The sequence below is a fragment of the Leuciscus leuciscus genome, assembly GCF_965113295.1.
Source record: "Leuciscus leuciscus genome assembly, chromosome: 2".
Lineage (NCBI taxonomy): Eukaryota > Metazoa > Chordata > Actinopteri > Cypriniformes > Leuciscidae > Leuciscus > Leuciscus leuciscus.
Window position 1 is genome coordinate 34294860 of NC_138726.1, and position 22124 is coordinate 34316983.

General features: G+C 39.5%; 2 protein-coding genes and 1 long non-coding RNA gene across 3 annotated transcripts in view; 1 reads left to right on the forward strand and 2 right to left on the reverse strand.

Moving 5' to 3' along the window:
- Positions 1-21299, reverse strand: kiaa0232 (KIAA0232). The gene is made up of 8 exons (XM_082162114.1): positions 20960-21299; positions 12574-13121; positions 11991-12131; positions 11430-11499; positions 11239-11326; positions 4903-8215; positions 3702-3810; positions 1-3505 (listed from the first exon to the last, which is right to left on the reverse strand). Exons 2-8 carry the CDS (start codon positions 12805-12807, stop codon positions 3489-3491), a joined length of 3972 nt encoding a protein of 1323 aa, XP_082018240.1. The 5' UTR covers positions 12808-13121; positions 20960-21299; the 3' UTR covers positions 1-3488.
- The window catches only part of ptpn5 (protein tyrosine phosphatase non-receptor type 5), a 39278-nt gene continuing 20970 nt past the window's right edge, over positions 3817-22124 (reverse strand). Inside the window, exon 13 of the transcript XR_014203790.1 lies at positions 3817-4431. The gene's annotated coding sequence lies outside the window, so the exon portion shown is untranslated. The remainder of the gene's footprint in view (positions 4432-22124) is intronic.
- Positions 13128-19417, forward strand: LOC309493116. Its single transcript, XR_014203795.1, has 2 exons — positions 13128-15595; positions 15849-19417. It is a non-coding gene; the product is annotated as an uncharacterized lncRNA (long non-coding RNA).

The following is a 22124-nucleotide window of genomic DNA, read 5'->3' on the forward strand; positions in this document are numbered from 1 at the left end:
AACTTTTTTGATGTTTATTAAAGGTTTAGAAACTTCACAATGGAAACAAAATGATGTACTCAGATGTACATGGCATTAGAACAATGCAACCAACTTTGTCTGTGTTTGGGTTCGGTGACTTTCATCAGGTATTCAGAGGAAAAATACAGGTTTGGCCTCCAATTAAGGAGCTGTTACAGAGATGAAATGGAGAGTTTTGCTTTAAAAGTTATACAACATTGCAATCAAACCTTAAACCTGTAAGTACAGACTTGAAAGTCATCCTCTCCAGATGTATTGACCAAACCAAAACCTAAGAAAAGAATGCAAATAATGCAATTTCTCCCACAGACATGAGTACTTTCTCCAGCAATCATACCACCTCACACACAGAACTAGACTTGAAAGATAAAGTATGCCACTTTTTTCATTTTAAAATGAGTCTGTTCAAACTAAAAGAGGAACTGATTCAAATGTATGTAACTGTAAATAATCTGCTTATGCGGTTTTGTTATATTTCACCATCACACATTCACTATAATATTTATGCATTTTCTCAAAATGCTTAAATTTGAAAAATGCTTTTGTCCTCTGTCACCCACCCACCATAAACAATTAAGTTTCTTAATGAACATAAGTCCAACTAATACAAGAAACAACTTTGGAGGATGGCAACATTTCACTCCAAGGGCTCGACAGAACAAGAGTTAATTTAGATTTTGATTAGAGAAAGTGATGCCAAAAATGTGTAATTGCATTTTGGAATCTCTGACAGTATTTTAAATTTGAAAAATGAAAGTGAATTGTAACATGTTAATTGTCAACTAAATCCAATAAAGGCACCCAGGTGCTGCTCTACCCAGTTATACCATACAGTAAAATCATTTCTTAGTGCCTTGTTTTCTACCACTAAACATTTCTATTAACTGGATATTTAGGTTCTTTGTAAAACAATAATCACACTCCCATAACCACAATGAGGAAACAATGTGGGGAAACACAAACACACACGCCGTTTCAAACTGGGTCATACAAAATCATCTCTCCAAGGTTATGGTCTACAGCCATTTCCATACAGTCTAGGATCATACACTTCAAACCTTAGACCTGTTTCTGTTAAAATAAGCACAAATCTTTTAGAAGGACTAAGAGTGCAGACAATTTTCTTATACACATCTAAAGATTAAATCTTAGACATGGTGTATGAATGTTAGCACCAATATATAAAATACTCTATTTTTTTATTATTTTTTTTTGCAAATTAACCCAAAGTGCATCTCAGAACAGGTCAACAAAATAAACTCTCTTGCAAAGGGGCTTTTTTTTTTCTTTTTCTTTTTTGACATTTGATGCCAAAGCAAGTTTAAAAACTTAAATCCTTGTGCCAAATTAAGGAATCGTTTTTTTAAAGGAATTATTTAGTTAGTGCTGATGGGGCATTAATATTGTCCATTTCACTGTCACATTCAAATTCCCCCTGAAAATATTTAACAAGTAATGCTTTAAAACAAAGTTTCCCACATTGGTACAGAAAAAAAGAAAAGAAAAAAAAAAGACAAGAAAAAAAAACAAAAAAAAACATAGGATACTTTTAAAATGTCAATTTTGTAATTTCTCACTTGTAATATTTGTAACAAAACACAAAACTGAATCATCCAGGCCAGATTAAAGCTATGTTCGATCTGTTAAGGTCAAGAATCAGACAAAAGGGAATAGATAAGTCACAGGTGTAAAAGATGGTATTAGATCACAAATTAGAAAACAAATTTAGGATGGACTGGATTTTGCATTATGAACATAAAAAGGTTACACCGTACCCCAATTCCACCTTTCATTCCACAGCCATTAAAATTAAATAGGCAAGCAACCTTTCAAACTTTGCAGGAAAAGTAATTTGGGCCTTATTCATAGGAAAACAGAGGGAAATGAGATTAAATGAAAGTAACATTTCAGAAATAAACCCCATGTATGTTCCTCTTAGACTTCAACACAAAAATACATCAATATCATAAGGTTGTAGAGTTATTGTGTGCCAAAATACTATATTGCTTTTATAAACCCCTCTTCATATTAGATCTTGCTATAGGCACTGCCCATGCCACGAGAATGATGCCTAAGTTCACACTGAAACAGCCACAGATTTCTAAAACAAGTAGGAGGTAAGGAACATTGAAATAAAACAACCTTCAAGCAATCAAATGCTGTTACTGGAAATTATCAATTTTCTTGTTAAAAAAAATAAAGTAATCAAGCCATGTTATATGAATAATCAGTGGTCACAATTTTGTTGATTAAAGAAAGGGGAAATTTTTTTACTGAAAAGCACAATTTACACTAAGCTTAAAGAAACAATACAAAGTTATGGCTATAATGCCAAACTGCAACAGATATACACTATTAACTAATGTGTAATATATTTTTTAAAGACTTAAACAACTTATTTGAAATGATATATTTGGGTCAAAATATTCTGTTAACTATTTTTCCATTATCTGCAGCATTTATATTTTACATGGTTTCCAGATATCTTGCCATACTTGTATTCAGGAAAATGTAAACTATTCTTTGACACCACAACTCTCTCCAAAATTAACTTTTATGAAAGGTAACTTCACAAATCAAACCAAACTGACAATAAAAAAGATTTTTTTTTTTTTTTTTTTTACCTGAAGTGAAAAAAAAAACCCAAGCAAATTGTTAAACCTTTTTCAAAATGGCTGTATTAAAAGGGAAACTCAAGCAAAGAAAGCAGCTTCAGATTTCAAGGGCAAAGCTCTGTTTTTACATTAACCTTCTGTTTTAATTATTTCAGTTTGCTTATTGTTTTATATATTACCCTGCTTTATTTCTTTAAGATGCTTTCAAAGCAGCATGGTAGGGGACAAAAGCAATTTTCTTTCAACACACCAAACCTCACACAACTCTATCCTCTACAAGTCATTTAGAAGGAAAAAAAATAAGACAAAAAGCAAAATTATCTGGCAGGGGAAGGGGGTGTTGCAATCGTAGTGCTTTCAACCTGACTTCGGAGTATTCATAGTTCGGTCACAGAAACTTTGACTATTAGAAGGACTGAGACTAGGTTCACAAGCACATGCACAATCAGTAGGACCACAGTTATAGTGTATCCTAGATCAAACATAAAAGTGAAGCTAAAATCTATAAGGGGTAAATAAAGAACAAATCTTAATGCTTAACTATGCCTTTTTATTCTTTTCAAAATTGATCAACCTTGGACTTAACAGACTCAAAACAGGTCTATAATATATGCTGTTGACCAGAATCATCTATCTGTATGTTCAACCTATTGCCATGTTTTCCTCTTGCTGATACACCATTTTAGATGAACTGAGGAATAATAGGGCTTAGGACATGGTGGTTAAGTAAGAACCCACTGTGGGCCCAGGGCTCACTGTTCTTGTCAGGCTCCTCCTATCCCTCTTCTGGTTTATGGTTGAAAGTGATAGGAGGAAAATAGCATTGGTATGCTTCCACGTTAAGCAGAAGATTCATACATTACTGCTTCCTAAAAAAAAATAAAAATAAAATAAAATAAAAAAGTACAACATTTAGTATTATGCAAATTCCATTCAATGTAGTGTCTACAACTTTACATTTAAAATAATCATGATTATTATCTATTATAACTTAATGGGTTTGTCAAAGCAGAGTACAATTAACTTCCCAGTATCTAAAACTGTTCAATTGTGTATTATTCTTACCTCCACACTGAGAACCTGGAAATAAAGGAGAACATAGAGTACTCTGCCACCAGCACTCTTCTTGCTGCATATTAGTGAAGCACTGTTCACCAAAATTCAACAGAGGAAACTGTTGAAGTAAGGAGACAAAGTTGTGTTTTTTTGTTTGTTTGAAAGTTGTTGTTTTTTAGTACTAAACAATATCAAGTACAGTCATTGGGTCTCATTCATGAAACACGAGCAGAACAGATTTGTGTGTAAATCGTGTGTAAATCGTGTGTAAAGTGGTTCTGGCGTAAATTTTCGGATTCATTAAAATGTTCGTATTTTCCAAATGTTAGTTGGTACGAAAGAAACCTACACCTGCTCCCAGCCACGCGTAAATAGTGCGTTTAACATCCAAACGTTTTGCTCATTAATAAGGCTGCATTTTAATTCACCTTAATCGGGTACATATTTACACAGCATTTTGAAAAAAATATTATATATAGTAATTACATATGGTTTTTCTTTTTACTTTTATTATGAGAGCCAGTAATAGCATCTGCAAACGGAACACAAGTCCGCAAGTCACAAGCGTTACAGTCAAGCTTCATGTCGAACCCTTTTCTTTTCACTTCTGGGACTGTTCGATTAACAGATGAAACTCCATTAACTGCATCTGTAATATGCTGCCAAGCTTCCTTTTTTTTAGGACCTGATACGCCACTATGTACGCTTGAAAATAAAATGTGGCGTTTTGAATGAACTTCTGGTAATAAAACTTAAATATCTGCATCTGAGAAATTTCTCTTTTTCATTCGCTTTTGAGAAGACGTTGAAATCCTTCGTTTGGTGTCATAATATGATGCCCATATATAGTTGTCAGTCGGATTTAATGGGCGAGATTTATGGTAATTGAGAATGAGCGTGCACGCACGTCCCATTTACGACTGATTGGAATTCATTAACACACACACACATTTCACTATCACATCTGACGTTTACGAAGTATTTGTGAATCAGGAGAAGAGTTTTCGGGAAGGTCTCTTTACGCGCAAATCACTCACATATTTACGAATGTTTCATGAATGAGACCCATTGTATATGTGAATTCAGTAAGTGCAGGTGATATCAATGTCTATATTAACAGCTAAAGACATGCTAATCTATTGCACTATTGTCCATATGCATGTATCTGAAGGTGACAGTTTGGTCATAGACTGGCTCTGTAGTCACTTACCTCATGCATATCTTGAGCAACATCAAGTGACTTCCCAGTTTTAGGAATCTGATCAGTTGCAGCACATTTGCAAGACTCTGTCTCTTTGCTGCATTCTTCTTGTTGAACAGAGGACTGCACATGAGAACATGGCGTCGAAACCACTGCCGCCTCACAATGTACGCAAATCTCTTGTTCAGAAATCGGCAAAAGGGTGCTCCCACCCTCCTGTGAATCGAGTGACGTCTGGGCACTCTTCTCCATGCCAGACTTCTTTAATCTTGGTAGAAACTTCCCAGACTCCAGCTCAGATTTCCCATAGTAAGGGCCCTCACACTCTGCGTCCTCCTCGAGAGGCTTGAGGTCAGCCTGTGGGTCATCAAAGAGGTCTGCTTGACCAACTGGAAGACTTGCTTCCTCTTTCTCAGACTCTACATCTGACTCACTGCACCCGCCTGGTGACAGTTCAGAGGCAGATATTGGCCGGAAATGGGTCCTTGGGGAAATTCGAATGGCCCGATACTGAGTCCGATTGATGCCATATAACCAAGGGCAAAAGGGCTCATTGTCTGAGCATAATATGGATTTTGGCTTGAATCCCGGGCTGAACGAGGCCATATCCTCTGGCTCGAAGGAGCACTCCACATGCAGGACCTGGGAAAAAGGGTTGTTTAAATCAAAGGATGAAAATGGGTAATCTAGTCCTGACTCTTCTCCACGGAATCCTCCGCATGATCCCAGTAAATCTTCATGGAAGACAACAGAAAATCCCTTATTCAAACCATCCCCTGGTCCCTTGGAAGTCTGCTCATTTTGACCAAGGGACACAAGAGGTCTCCACAACGGCCTGTGGCCAGGAGCAAAGCGACTGCTCGTGTTCATGAACACATCCGCTCCTGCAATGGTTACCATGTCAGAAGATGTGGCTGCTGCACACTGCAACAAACTGCCACAAGCATCACCAGGTGGAACCATAGCCCATTCTCTGTCACCACTTAGAGTCTTCAGTTCTCCATAAACCCCACCGAGGATAAATGAGGTGCTGTCCTGTGAATTACAATTCCAGGGCTTGGCCGGTGTTGTGTAATCCCCATCATTTATTTTAGAGAGCTTGTTTTTAGGAAGTCCCTCATCCTCTTTCTGCCCATCCCAAAGATGATACTCCGAACACGGCACAGCTTTCTTTTGAATAATTTCACCTTTTACATCCTTGTCAAGACAGCTGCATTGGTAGCCAGGAGCCTCCTCTGAAAAGAAGTGCTCCCCTGTATTCTTTACCCCAAGTGTTAAGACACAGTCTCTGTCTCCAATAGCCATCCAAATGTCTTTTATTATCCCTGAGGTGTATTCATCACTTTGTTGATTTGGGACATCTGAAAACACAACAGCATTATAGAGTTTACTCTCATCCTGCTCTAATGCTATGCCACAAACAGACTCCAATTTCGATTTCTTATTGAAGGGCTGGTTGGACTCTGCGCCTATATTTGTTTCTTCCTGCTGGTGACTCGAGTTCTCTTGAAATAAATCTAATAGCTCCTCCTCTAGGCATAAAGGTGGGATAAGGGAGATACAACTGACCTCTTCATTGCCAAACAAAACAGATTCATCTGCCAGAGCATTGATCTGCTCACTATCTGATCGTGTCTCCTCTGAGTGGGACCATGGACTGCAGGTCCTCGTTGATAAGTTAGAGCAGTGTTCTGTTTCATCAAAGGCACTGTTTTTGGTCCAAATTAGCAAACGGGATTGTTTGTTTCTTTGTGGATCTAAACAGCTACTTGAATCTACATTGTCCTGACCTGCTGTGAGAGAGTCACAGGGAAAAGAAAAGGAAGGGCTATCGTACTGCAACTCAAAAAGTGAAAAGCAGGAGTTTAGGTCAGAGATGCTACCACTGGCTTCTTGGAGATGATGCCCTACAAAAGCTCCAGATAGTTTGCTAAAATTAAATGGAACACTGTCCAACACTGGGGAGAGCCTGACTGGAGAGTCACCAGGACAACTTTCTCCCTCCAAATCCTCCAAGCTAGAAGATGAACAGCACTCCCAGACTTGGGCAATGTTTTCCATATCTTGAGTGATAGAAACATCTGCTTCTGAAGCTCCCAGAGAATCAACCCTTATTGCACTTTCCCCTTGCAGCTCAAGGCCATCTAAAACTACACATCCTGCTTCAAAGTGTTTTCGCTCAATGCTCTTCTGTCGAATCATGTTCAGGATTCGACTTTCTTGTACCGCATCTGAGGCACTAGGATCCAATATGGATTGATAAAGATCAACTTCATAGAAGTGAGTGAATTCAGACAGATGCTCATCATCTAAATCTTGACCATCTTCAGGAGGATGGCAGCTTGGAATCCCATTCAGTTCAGGAGCCTCTTCGTCACCTTCACCGGGCACTTCAATGAAGTGGCCATCCACAAAAGTGCCTGCTGCAAGGTATGCCCTTTGAAAACAAGAATTTGCAATGCAGATTCCTTGAATTCTCTCCGATAGACAGTCCACATCAATGGACATAGCTAAGTCATTGGAAGAGTCTTCTGTACTCCGATACTTTGTCTCTAATTTACTTCTACTGAGAGGGACAAAGTACTCCGAGATGGGCTCTGTGTACCAAAGAGGCTCCTCCATATATTCCTTTTTATTGGCCTCTCCTCCTGACTCCTGTGCCTCAACTAGATTAGCATCTTTGCGAATCTCCCTCAGAGGTCTCTTGCCTTTTTTCATGTAGTGCTGCTGCTTAGGTGGGCCTCCAGTGGTACTGACGTTGCCACGTGCATTTTTCCGTTCCTCTTTGTCGATGACTTTTAGGGCCAGTTTAACCTGTCCACTGCCACTTCGGCCTCTTTTGTTTCTGCTGCTGACCTCTCGAGACTTGTGTCTTATGCGGACTGCTTTGCAACTAGGGGTCTGGTCACCCTGGTTACCACTGGAGCTTGAGCCAGCCTCACTCGAGCCAGAGGACCATGATCTGGGACGGAACCTTCCCTCAGATCGGTGTCTGGCCTGCCTCTTACTATGAGGTGCAACCTGATCATCAGGCACTCCTGTTGCATTTCCATGGAATCGGTTTTCCTTCTCCCTCTTAATGCGTCGCTGCTGGGCCCTCTCGCTGGTTGTGAAGGTGGAACTGGGTGCATCAACTGTTCGGTCTTTAAAGGCTTCACCTTCGCTGGTGCAGTCTTTTGGAGAGGATGTGTCTGTGCTTGTTTGAGGGACAGCAGATGATGATGAGCTGGAATATGCGCAGGCTTTAGCTTTGTTCCACACTGTCATAATTTCTTGGAGACAAACTGATTTTTCTGACAGAGGTGGAAAGGCTTCATAGTACCTAAGAGGGAATAATAATAATAAATTAAAATGTTAAACTTAATGTTACTATTTGAGACTGTTGTTGTAATCATACAACAACAGAAATTTCTCATCTCTATTTATTATGTTATGCAAGTACACTCACTAGGCTCTCAAAATAAAACACTGCCCATTAACTTTGAAGCATGGAGCACACAGACTATACAGTGAGGAAAATAAGTATTTGAACACCCTGCTATTTTGCAAGTTCTCCCACTTAGAAATCATGGAGGGGTCTGAAATTGTCATCGTAGGTGCATGTCCACAGTGAGAGACATAATCAAAAAAAAAAAATCCAGAAATCACAATGTATGATTTTTTAACTATTTATTTGTATGATACAGCTGCAAATAAGTATTTGAACACCTGAGAAAATCAATGTTAATATTTGGTACAGTAGCCTTTGTTTGCAATTACAGAGGTCAAACGTTTGCTGTAGTTTTTCACCAGGTTTGCACACACTGCAGGAGGGATTTTGGCCCACTCCTCCACACAGATCTTCTCTAGATCAGTCAGGTTTCTGGGCTGTCGCTGAGAAACACGGAGTTTGAGCTCCCTCCAAAGATTCTCTATTGGGTTTAGGTCTGGAGACTGGCTAGGCCACGCCAGAACCTTGATATGCTTCTTACAGAGCCACTCCTTGGTTATCCTGGCTGTGTGCTTCGGGTCATTGTCATGTTGGAAGACCCAGCCTCGACCCATCTTCAATGCTCTAACTGAGGGAAGGAGGTTGTTCCCCAAAATCTCGCAATACATGGCCCCGGTCATCCTCTCCTTAATACAGTGCAGTCGCCCTGTCCCAGGTGCAGAAAAATACCCCCAAAGCATGATGCTACCACCCCCATGCTTCACAGTAGGGATGGTGTTCTTGGGATGGTACTCATCATTCTTCTTCTTCCAAACACGTTTAGTGGAATTATGACCAAAAAGTTCTATTTTGGTCTCATCTGACCACATGACTTTCTCCCATGACTCCTCTGGATCATCCAAATGGTCATTGGCAAACTTAAGACGGGCCTTGACATGTGCTGGTTTAAGCAGGGGAACCTTCCGTGCCATGCATGATTTCAAACCATGACGTCTTAATGTATTACCAACAGTAACCTTGGAAACGGTGGTCCCAGCTCTTTTCAGGTCATTGACCAGCTCCTCCCGTGTAGTTCTGGGCTGATTTCTCACCTTTCTTAGGATCATTGAGACCCCACGAGGTGAGATCTTGCATGGAGCCCCAGTCCGAGGGAGATTGACAGTCATGTTTAGCTTCTTCCATTTTCTAATGATTGCTCCAACAGTGGACCTTTTTTCACCAAGCTGCTTGGCAATTTCCCCGTAGCCCTTTCCAGCCTTGTGGAGGTGTACAATTTTGTATCTAGTGTCTTTGGACAGCTCTTTGGTCTTGGCCATGTTAGTAGTTGGATTCTTACTGATTGTATGGGGTGGACAGGTGTCTTTATGCAGCTAACGACCTCAAACAGGTGCATCTAATTTAGGATAATAAATGGAGTGGAGGTGGACATTTTAAAGGCAGACTAATGGTGCGTTCACACCGGACGCGAATAGCGCGTCAGGCGCGAGTGATTTCAATGTTAAGTCAATGCAAAGACGCGTTACGCGCGTAAAAAATTCCTGCGGCGCGAATGAGGCGTAGAGCGCGGCGCGGTAGACGCGAATACGCCTCATTCGCGCGTCAAGTTCGCGCGAATGGCGCGAATTGAGCGTCTGGCGCGTTAAGCGCGAATGTTTTATGTAGTGCTATTTGTGCATTCTCGTGTTTGACGCGAATTCGCGTCTGCCGCCCGAGTTGAAAAATCTGAACTTCTGCGTCAATTCTCGCCGCGTTAACCAATCAGGAGCCTGCTTGCTGCTGTCACGTGGTGAAGTGACAGTTTATAATGTTATTTTATGTTTGGCCTCAATAAATTATTTTGTAATATGACTAAAATGCACAACAAAGCAAATCTTTCACATAAAAACTCGATTTCAATATATGAGAGATACTCATTTTGTATTGAATGCTATTTATTCCATATCTATTCTAGATTATATGAAACATTATTATTCTAATGTAAAGACAACAAACACAATTTAGTGTATAAAAACAAAAATCACAGGACAGGTTTCACTTTTGGAGGCTGACTCCATTTATTATCAAAACAAAAATAAATGACAGATTAGGTGGGTGCGGGCGAGGGTGAACCTCGCGCCGGGCTGTAGAGCGCGGGCTCGTAAGCCAGCGACCACTCGAGGCCGAGGCCTCACGGCCTACGCTGTCCTCGTCAGCGTCCTCACCGTTAGGTCCACCAAACCTAGCTCCTGGAGAAAATTGTGAAACTCCTGAAACCCTCTGGAGGGTCTGGTGGACCCGAGTACAGCGACGATGTCCCCTACGCAGCTGTTTCTGCTCTCCAGAGCATATACGAGCGATGACTCTCTCGATTAATGCTAACGCTAATGCTCGATAAACATCTAAAAAAGATGGCCGCCAAAACTTTCACCTCTGACGCGCGTAAATTTCGCTTCAAACTTTTGTTTTTACGCGCGTTAGACACGCGAATTAACACAAAGTGGTCAAGCGTCAAACTAGAGGCGGCAGGCGCGAATTTGACGCGCTATTCGCGTCCGGTGTGAACGCAGCATTACAGGTCTTTGAGGGTCAGAATTCTAGCTGATAGACAGGTGTTCAAATACTTATTTGCAGCTGTATCATACAAATAAATAGTTAAAAAATCATATATTGTGATTTCTGGATTTTTTTTTTTAGATTATGTCTCTCACAGTGGACATGCACCTACGATGACAATTTCAGACCCCTCCATGATTTCCAAGTGGGAGAACTTGCAAAATAGCAGGGTGTTCAAATACTTATTTTCCTCACTGTATATTTAATCACAGCTTTTTCTGGTTCAATAAAGGCTACATTGCTATTAATTCATACTATTCATTATTTAGATCATAAACCCAGCTGTGCAACAATCCACATTATTAATTACAGACTTTACTTACATCTCAACCTGGTCCTTAGAAGAAAGGGATTCATCTGGTTCAGGAGACTGAGATATATCAGATTTTTTATTTCCTTGCTTTTCTTTTTCTGTAAGACAGTAATAGCATAGCAATTTAATTGAATCACTGCGATACACGGTTACAACTGTAGTTGGACAATGCAATTTTTGCATAACCTGCATGAGACCAACCTGCATGTTTATTTTGAATATCCTTGAGTTTAGAGCAAAGCTCCTCGACCAAGCTTTCAATTCCAGAATTCTGAAGGAGAATAAAACAGTAATTTAAACTTAGTTGCAGGGGAAAATATACAAATCACTGTTCTGTGCGATTTATAAAATTAATAAATAGATACAAATAAAAATCACACAGAAAAAGGAATAGTTTTCATAAAGAAATAGGAACTAAATATACAATTTGTTTTAAAAATTACTCTTTGATTTGAAAGCTCCAAATATACAGAAAACGATAACATTAACCACATTGTTGAATACCTGTGAACTAGCTCTGGTGATTTTTTTTACAGAAATAAGCATAATCACTGTTAAAGGCTTTGAGTATTGAGTGCAAAGCCACATTACTTGAGCCCTAAGTGGAATTTTTTTAGTCTTAATGAGGAGTGCTATTCTTGATTGTTTAACCAATCCTTTGCTCCACTAATCCCACAACACAAACTCACAACAGTGGTGTGAAAAAGGTTGTAGGAATACAAAAGAACACATTTGATAAATTCCTTGAAGTAAAGGTCTTACTTCATCAGATGCTGAACGCAAACATTGCACTGCAGCTTGTTTCTTCATCTCTTCAAGACTAAGGTCAGGCCCTCCCTTCTTCTTGCTCTTCCCCCATTTCTTCCCTGTTCCTTTCTCCCAGCCCAGGAAGATGTCATTTTCCTGTGCACAAGGAAAGTTGCTTAGTATACATGTGGTTTGGTGTTTGTTTTTTTCCTGAATAATTGCAGAAATAATCTACAGATTAATAGAGTATCAAAATATTCGTTACTTGAAGCCTTAAACTGAATGCAAAAAATTAAATAAAAGTGAGAGAACTACTGGTACTACTAAATACATACAATTTATTAAATGCTCCTGTATTAACTGATCAACCACAATAAAAAAAACTGCTAGAATGATTTCATTAAAGTTGGTTTACATTAAAACCAAATCTATTGTATGACTTCATAAAACTTACTGCACACCTGTTATACACGTTTACAATTTTGTGTAAACTACTGCTTTAAGATGTTTTATTAGAATTGTAGTCACTTAAAATACAAAACAAGATTTAACTATTAAAAACAAAGAACAAAAATGTTCTGAAACGTTTTCACTATACCTGGTCCTGCAGGTCATAGTCATAGCTGTCGTGCAGTAGCAGACTAAGGACATAGCGGGTGTAGATCATTGCATCTATTCCACATTTCTCCAACTCCTGACCCAGCCAGCTCTGCACTGGCCCTAGTGACTGCAGTGAGGACATCTCTGAGGAGGACACAGGGCCTGACAAAGGGAAGGCCCGCGAGACTCTTTCAGGAGCAGGGCCGTCTGACTCTCCACTCATTGGACGCATGAGACTAGGTTGGAGCCATTCTTAAATGCAGCTGCATGTTCCGAGGTGCACATGAAAGTGCAAGACGGAGTGGTATGAAAAGGACAGAGCTGATATTATAGTAGGGGAGGAAGGACTCAATCCAGCAGGACAAACACAGGAAGGTCTACATGAAGAGTCATGTAGATTCTTCTGTATATTTGTATTGCTGTAAGCAAGAGAGAGGCTCTAATCTTCAGGCATGGCTTTGACCACTGGAAGCTAACAGCTTACTGAATAGACTCACGTTCACTCATAAGGGTTCATCTTGGAGGACAGCTGGTTCCAGGCTCAACCTGAGAGAGTAAAAAACAACAGCATTTAGTTTCATACTAAATGTTTTTTGCTCTAGAGCAATTAATATACCAAGTCTTATTATAAGCCTAATCCACAGTCTTTCAAGATATTAGTCTAGAAAAGACCTTTGTCAATCATCACAGCAGCAAAGAGTGTTCAGAACTTCAGCTGGCAACAGGCTCTTGGCAAAAACTGATAAACCAATTTAGACCACAAGACTTATGAAGACAATACCTTAAAATAGATAGTGGTCCATAATGCAAAGTATTTCAATGTGCTTTCACAGTGTAGATTTTGGGGCAGACCTAAACTCTTTAGGTGTTATGAAAGTACGCAGAAAGCCCTTTCTGAAACTAAGTGTGTCACGGCATTCAAAGGAAAATACAAATAATTAAAACAAAATAATGCATGTTGATAATTTGAGACTTTTAATGCACATGATAAGGTTGATATTTAAAAAGTCAAGTTTAACAAAAATATGTTGCATGTGTTGCAAAAGTTGTTTTATTACTGTATTGTGGATTTGTAATAAATTCAGCACTTTCATTTCCAGTGTGTGCGCTGTAGCTGAGCATAACATTGGAAGCATCCACCCAAAATTGATAATGAAATGAGAAAATGAGACGAGAGTATCAGTATCCTGTAGTGTTGTCAAAAATACTCACTTCAGTACCAAGTCAGTGAAGACAACATGTTTTTAAAGCGTTGATCATTGTAGCCAATCAGAGACTTATGTTGAGGGCATGAACACAATGGCCAATCAGAGGCGTTTAAGAATCTGTTCAACAGCGCTCAAAATGCTAGAGGGTAATGCTGGGATCGTCACATTTTTTAAATTTCAGTACCGACTTGGTACCGAAGTCTGTACTCTTGACAACACTAGTATCCTGTAACTATGCCTTTCTTCTATAATTCTGTGACTCTGATTACTTTTAATTGTAACATCCTGTATTAATAATCATATAATAGCCTACTACTAATAATAACTAGATGAGTAAAGTTCTTAAACTTTGAAGGTGGCATGAAAAAGCCTTGTCTGAAAGTTTGAAATAACTTTGACAAGCTTGAAGTTAGAAAAAATTCTAATTATGCTTTTAAATTAAAGTTTGCCTCGGGTAGATTAACAAAAAGACCCTAGGTTGCATTTTGGTGAGAGTTACTCTTTAAAAAAAAAAGCTAATTTTTCAGGCTAGACAAGACAATGCGCATGTGCAGTCCCAAGCGCAAGTCTTAGGTTTCTATGGGAAACGGAGCTTCTAACGGCAGCTGCAGTGACACAATGACTTTACCAATCAGCAATTGGCTCTTTTATTTAGTAGGCGGGACGCATTTCGCCATATTGTGTGTTGCAGTTTCTCCTATTCATAAGTAAACGGCCTTCTATATCTATAGTCTTTGATTGGATCTGTGCATTGCTAACCCTAGGTTGCATTTTGGCGAGAGTTACCCTTTAACACTATTTATTTGAGCATAAGAAATGACATTTATGGGACAGTTAATGTCAGGGTTTGTTGCTGATTTGAAATATGTTACTTGATTGTGAGTTCGGCAAGCAGTTTTCGAGATTTCAGGATTCCCCCCATTCAAATACATACGACTTGGATGCCCGAAATAGCTACCTGGAGGCGTTGCAAATATGGCCGCAGAGTGAACAGACCTTCCTTGAAAGGGATCCAATTCATAGTTTTCACGTTACGTCACATCCTTAAAGTTAAGCCCACCTGGAGGGCAAAAAACAAGGCTTTCCTGCCCGTCAGTCATTTTTACCAGGTTTGTATTAAGAACCAATGTAGTAAGACAATGATACTGTATTAGAGACCACATCCAATTTACACCTTATTAATGATGCATACTATAAACCAGTGAGCAGATGAACCCAGAATATAAATGCAACACAGTTTCTCATCAAGCGTTTATCCATAGAAAACAAACATGTAGCACGTTGCGTTCATATTCTAGCTCATCTGCTCGCATATAGTATGCATCATCATCAATAAGGTGTGTGAGTTTGATCTTTTAATATCACTGTTTTAGTACATAAAAGCACTTTAGGTGTTTTTCACATAATAGGTGTTTTAGAATGTACCGCTGTTTTTAGTGATTGAATACTGCAGCAGGTGCTGTGGATCACAAGTGCCCAAAACAAACTTGTGCTAGCCTGGTTAAAACCAGACCATTCTCAGTAGTAACTGAGTTATGGTCTGGCAAAGCTTCATTAATAACTCATTTCCAAAGGGGCGTCACCAACGGATGTCGCTCAAATGCCTCTGGGCACAATTGGATAGACCTAAAACCAATCAGAGCGATCGTCATCGTGTAAAGCCATATGCTGCGTCCCAATTCGCCTAAGTTACACTACGCCATAAAAGTATGTACTCTTTTTGTGAAGAAAAGGTATTTACTTTTGAATGTGTAGCAAAAAAGTAGGCAAGCTTTGGGACATACTACTTCGTCATCTTTATCGGACAGATCTGTCGCTTGCATCCTGTCACATAAACTGCCCTGTCAATCATCTTGTCACAGTTAAAATCCTCTATTAAATCTAATTAAATTTCCTACCGTTTCGGAGAGAAATGTGGTAGCACGTTCATCTGCCAGTGGGTCTTTCATGGAGACTGTCCTCATGTGTTTGCAATTTTAATATGCATTTAAAAGTTGCTGCGCTTCACCAACGGACGTCGCTCAAATGCCTCTGGGCGCAATTGGATAGACCTAAAACCAATCAGAGCGATCGTCATTGTGTAAAGCCCGCCCCAACGCTTCTGATTGGTGCCGCGATTTCGACAGATTAGAAATGGGCTTGAATGAGCTCTTTGCCAGACTACTTGCAGAGCAAATATAAATTTGCCAGAAGTTGTCTGGGTTTCCCCAGGCTAAACTTGTGCTGCAGTTTTATGGATGTTTTGCCCTCCAGGGTTCCGCACCGCTCACGTGACTGAACTATAAATATAATGATATGCATCCATTTTCTTTCTCAATTGTTTACATTCACGTAAGCCATAACCAACTGTGTTTACGAGGATACTCACCGGGATGGGAATGGACAATTTTGCGTGTATGTTCGTTCAAGCACAAATAGTCGAGAAAGAGAACATAATTTGGTGTTCGCACACAAGTTCCAAATTGAGTTCTCTTTGTGCACTCCTTTGTGCACTCAATGTTTTAAAATCGCTTGAATGTTTAAACTGACAGGAGCTAAAACACATGCACATGATGAACTTCTATTCTATGATGGTTAAACTCTGCAATTAATCAGAGAATCAGTGCGTTTTGAACCTTGGTGCCTGGTCCGTACAGATCGCGTATCCCTATACTTTTTTCATCGCACATTCTGCGCGATGTGACTATCTTGGATGCGCACATTGCGATATCGAGCTAAAATTATATCTCAACCAGCCCTACAAGAGGTCCACAAATAAATGCATGTGATTCTACAAATGAACACTGAAGAGAATTCTGTTTGTGAATCAGTTTGTGTGAATTTCATTTTATCCTCCTTTTCCTGAACATGGTTGACTTAAAAATGTTTTCAATGTTTTGTTGCAAGATACATATCAAAGAAGTTTCCTACAGAAAATACTTCCTTGCTTACATATAACTTCAACATTATAAACAATTCCTTTATGGGTTGTGTGTGAAAGGCTCACCAATTATTTTAAATGAGACCAGAAAGTGGAAACTGTCAAACGGAAGTAACAAGCTCTCATGGAAGCATCTATTTATCTGTTAATCATTTATCATCACTTTATCTTTGAATTGGTTTCATTTAATAATAAATCACCCCTGTAGCTGTAACTATATTGTTCATTTTAGCACATCTGGCATGATGTATTGACCAATCGTAAACCAGGACAGGAAATATGCATTTTGTAATTATTAAGATGTGTTTTGTAATAAGAATAGCTTGAATGAATAGTGTTCTCATTTTGAAAACTCACAAACCACTTCCAAAACATTACAATTTAAATTCTAAAAATAACTTTAAAGGCATTATGATTAGGGCTGGAACGATGCATCAACGTAATCATTAAGCCCAATTTATACTTCTGCGTCGAACTCACGCCGTAGCAAGGTCGTAGGTTGTGTGTAGTACGCGTACACTTCGGCGTACCCTGACGTGCACCTCTCCAAAAATGTTAACAATGCGTCAATTCCCTCCCTCTGGTTTCTCATGCTCCCTCTGCATGTGTAATTGCACATCAACGCGGATAACGACACAGAAGAATAAATGACAAACCAACCCGTATACTACAGCGTAGAGCAGGGTTTCTCAAACTCGGTCCTGGGGGGCCACTGTCCTGCCCAGTTTAGCTCCAACCCTGATCAAACACACCTGAGCAAGCTAATCAATGTCTTCAGGATCACTAGAAACTCACAGCTAGGTGTGTTTGATCAGAGTTGGAGCTAAACTGTGCAGGACAGTGGCCCTCCAGGACCAAGTTTGAGAAACCCTGGCGTAGAGGCTCCGTCGTAGGTACTACGCAGAAGTATAATCTGTCGATTTCCGTGGAATGCGTCGATTCGTTGTGTGTTTATGTTCATCCCTAATGATGGCGGCTCCGACTCTCGTGCATGGTGAAAATCAAAATTGTTTAACCGAGAACAAATAAAATGGTGCTTTGCATGCTCTGTAAAACTGAAATGGCCTACCACACCACAACATGTATGCAGGAGCATTGGAAAATAAAATATCCCGGGACTCTCCTACCTCAAAACAACGAGACGACAGTACAAGTCTTTGGACTATTATTGTGAATTTTTTTTTTTTTTTTTTACACAGCACAAGAATATGGTTGTCAGTCCCATATTTTGTGCTTACAGCTGCGTTCATTCAGTATTCAGTTTTATACGAACTTCAGTGGGTGACGCGCGGATCAAACGTACTCTCTGCAACCGCTTACAAAGCTTTTAACACTGTTGTTGGTTATTTAAAATATCTAATGGATGAACTCCCAACAATATTGGACTCATTTATTTAATAACGCGCTGCCAATCGTTGTAAAAACTTTACGGTTTTATAGAGACAGAGCGCAACGCGTCATAATCTGAAGACAATCCAACCGTCTCCATTGACTTTGCATTGCGAGAGGCTGCCTCCTTGTCATTTATGACTTATAACAAAAGATAGAAAAATGCCTAAAAGCTGCTGTGTGACAAGGTGTACAGCAAACAAGCTAAAAAACTCAGAAATAAATTTTATAAGCTTCCGAACCGTAAAAGCCAGCCTTAAAGGAGACAAAAGTGGATACAGAAAATAAGACGTGAAGCATCAGCAGGATCTCGTAGAGATCAGCAGGTAGAATGGGTAAATTTAACTTCTCAATATATCTCCTCCTCTCAGGTTCACATAGAGTGGTGAAAAGCAATCGACATGGTTAAAATTATGTTTTTTTGTTTTTGTTTTTTTACAATATGTCGTGTTCCAGTGGGCGTAGTTCTCAGAGTAGTTCGAGAACTAGTTGCACTCTGTCTCAATTGATCCACTTTTATGTCCTGAAACAACCGTTTTTGGGGTCGACAGCTTATAAAAAAATACTTCTGGGTTATTTAGCTTGTTTGTTGTACACCTTGTCACATAGCACCTTTTAGACATTGTTTTGTTCTTTGTTATAAGTCATAAATGACAAGGAGGCAGCCTCTCGCAATGCAAGTCAATGGAGACGGTTGGATTGTCCAACGGATGGAAAAAATTATTATTATTTTTTGCTAGTTCCAGCCCTAATTACGATATTTTATCCAAGTACGCAAGTTTAAGTAAAAAAAATCCCAATCTTAAATCTTTCATTGAATGAAAAACAGCAGCTCTTCAAAATCTCCCTTATTTGTGAGAACGAAGTTGACAATATTCATTTCTGAATGAACCATTTTGGTATTGCCCATGAGCAGAACGATCAGCATGTCTGGAATGCCACTTTAATTATGAGTTTTTCTGCTCTTCTTGTTATGCAAGACAATACATGAGTTTCAAAATACAGTTTAAAAGAAACAGGTCCTACATGTCATGACTATGTATGATGAGCATTTCGAGACAATTATCAAATGCTTACTATGCCCCACAACCTAACTTATAACAAGGTGTATGCCTTCTACACACAGGTTCACACTGAATAAGGCAAACTCTACATGCCTACGAAAAAACGCAAGCACTGTAATTATCAATGCACTTTCACTCAAGACTGTTAAAGACTAATCTGTTCCCAAAGCATGACCCACGCATTTCATTCTCACCATAAGCAGAAAATCCAAGCTTGGATATGCTACAACTAAATGTGGACATTATAATAAAAAAAATAAACTCTCCCTGTCTGACATAATACATTTGTTGTGTTGGAGTAGACAAGACATTTGTTTCCACTCAGTTGAAACTGAAAAAGGTCCGTCACGCCCATCTTCTGTCGTCACTCCTCGTCATTTACAGTGTCAGTGTATTGAACAGCGCTTTAATTGACTGTCACTGACCAGAAAGAAACACACTTTAGTTTAGCTTTCAGCCCTCATTAGTAACAGAGGCCTCAATGTTTACATTCATATGACGGCTATTTTAATCATCTGAAATGGACGCAGGAGTCATAAAAATGTCTCTTTAAAAACGTTTAAAAGTCTGACAAGATTGCACAACAACAATTTTCTATAGGACAATTCAGATCATGCACTTTTTCGTTCGTTTGAATTACCTTACAGGATCAGAGTGCAAACTTGCAGTGTGCCCTTGACGTTTGCCCCTTCATATGGCTTAAGTTAATCAAGTTAGAATGCAAGCTTTACGATTAGTTATTATAGTCATGTATTAAACGACCACCTGAAGGCAACAGAGACCCTGATGTCTCTATAATGTCTGTTTAAAGAATATTAACGACATCAAAACAATACGCATTTTTTGACAATGACAGGAATACAGCGGATGACAGGACGCCAGCTGACTAGCTACGAGCTAACCATCACATGACTCAAGCCAGAGACCAGAAAAACTGAATACTGAAGAATTTGAATACCAAAGTCACGTTTATATCTCCCTATCATTTCAGTAAGCCGAACGACAAAATAAATGAACAAGGACAGTTTATTATTTCAATAAAGGTTTCTCTCCACGGGCCATCATCTATGAGCGAAGCACAAACCACTTTCCCTTACTCAGCATGATTCAGCTAACATTAATGTTATCCCGCTGCTAAACTATACTGAGAAAGTGCAAGATATAATCTTGCGCTAAGTAACTTTTGGGCTGCCGCTCTGCTCCTTAACCAGCCCACGTTACAAAGTGATTTCTTGCAACGATTTCCTCACAATGCACAATAAGCTTCCTTTTCATGTTATGAAACGCGTGATTTGGCTTTATCCAGTGGGCAAAACCAATGTTATCATCGTCTAAAGTGTCATTCTAACGCATTCGAGATGTAAACAGATGACCGGTCCGCTCATACAGTGTTGTTGACTGGTTAACTCGGACACCATTTTACGCAAGAGTGAAACGCTAGTCCCGGTTTATCACTTCCTCGAAAACTACAGGCAACGTAAATATTTTTGCTTCACAACAACCGCCATGACACGGTCCAAATGAGTGCTTCGTGGAATCAATTCAAAAGCAAATATGTCTGCAATAGGAAAAAGGACGGTAGTAACCTAAATAATACGAGGTAGCGTTAAGCTAGGCTAGTGCACCGTTGTAGCTAAACCGGGGAGGAGGCGCGGCTGATTTGCCTGGCTACAGACGCTTGTAATACTTGACAAGACGGCCTAAAACATCAGCTTTCAATTCAAGTCGTAAATGTGGAGCATTACCAATATATATAACACGCAACATATTGAAATGCAGTTTAACATGGTGACATAATCTTACCTGCTGTAACCCTACGCAGTGTGCTAAATAGCAGCAGGAGAAGCGATGACTTCTCTCCCGCTGCCGTTCCGAGCTCGAGCTCCGAGGGGTCCGTCGCAATCGCGTCACAGATATCAGGCGCGGGGTAAAAATATGTTACGTCCTTAACTCGGGTTAGGACGCAGCTGACGACATTTTGGATCAAGGTGGACCTGCATTATATGTCTCCAAACATCATATGACAGTTCCGGTTGAGCCAACATGGCTGAGAAGGAAGGACTTTAAAGGCGATTTCAGACTCCATTTTACTTATCTCTAGGCAACAAGACAGATTACAAATGTGTCGCCATGGCTAATATCCATCCGCGAGAAGTTGCATCAGAACGACCGAGTTCTTGTCGGTCTATTTACAGTTAAATAATTATTACTATTAGGTTAGCAGCCCTTTAATAAAGTGTACAGCGTACACTGTTTCCTATAAAAAGCAGATGTTTGCAATCAGCATTATTTTTAATATTGCTGATTATAACTTTACGTACAATTAAATTAAGTAAAATAAAATAAAAACATTAGATTGCAAACATCTTAACTACAAGCTTCATTTAGTGAGCGCATACAGGGTATAATAACTGCACGTCATTGGTAACTGAAAATAGCAAAGCATGTGCTGTCAGTAGGCCTAACGTTACTTGAGTTAATCGAGTGCCAGAAATATGGCATTTCTATAGCATTCAGAAAAAATATTTGTTTCTCAATTCTCATATTTTTATCACCGTACTCCGTAATATTAAGATTAAATTTAAAAAAAAAAAAAATCTCCCCCAGTAAGTCTCATCAAGCAGCTTAAGCCCTCGATTGGGCTGCAGGCTGCCCACCACACAAGCAAGCTCCCTGTCATGATACGGATTCGGACGCTAAGGACGACTGGAGCCCTCTAGCGGCATCGTCTAGTAGTTCATCTGAGAACGAAACTACATCTGAGAACACACCACAAATGGCTGTTCCCTCAAATAGTAGGCTACCATATTTAAGGGTAGCCTATAGGGGTGATTTGTTTGTTTTTTGTCATTCTGACATTTACTCACCCTCAAGTTGTTCCAAACCTGTATGTGTTTCTTTCTTCTGCTGAACACAAAAGAAGATATTTTGAAGAATGTCGGTGACCAAACAGTTGATTTGCACACCA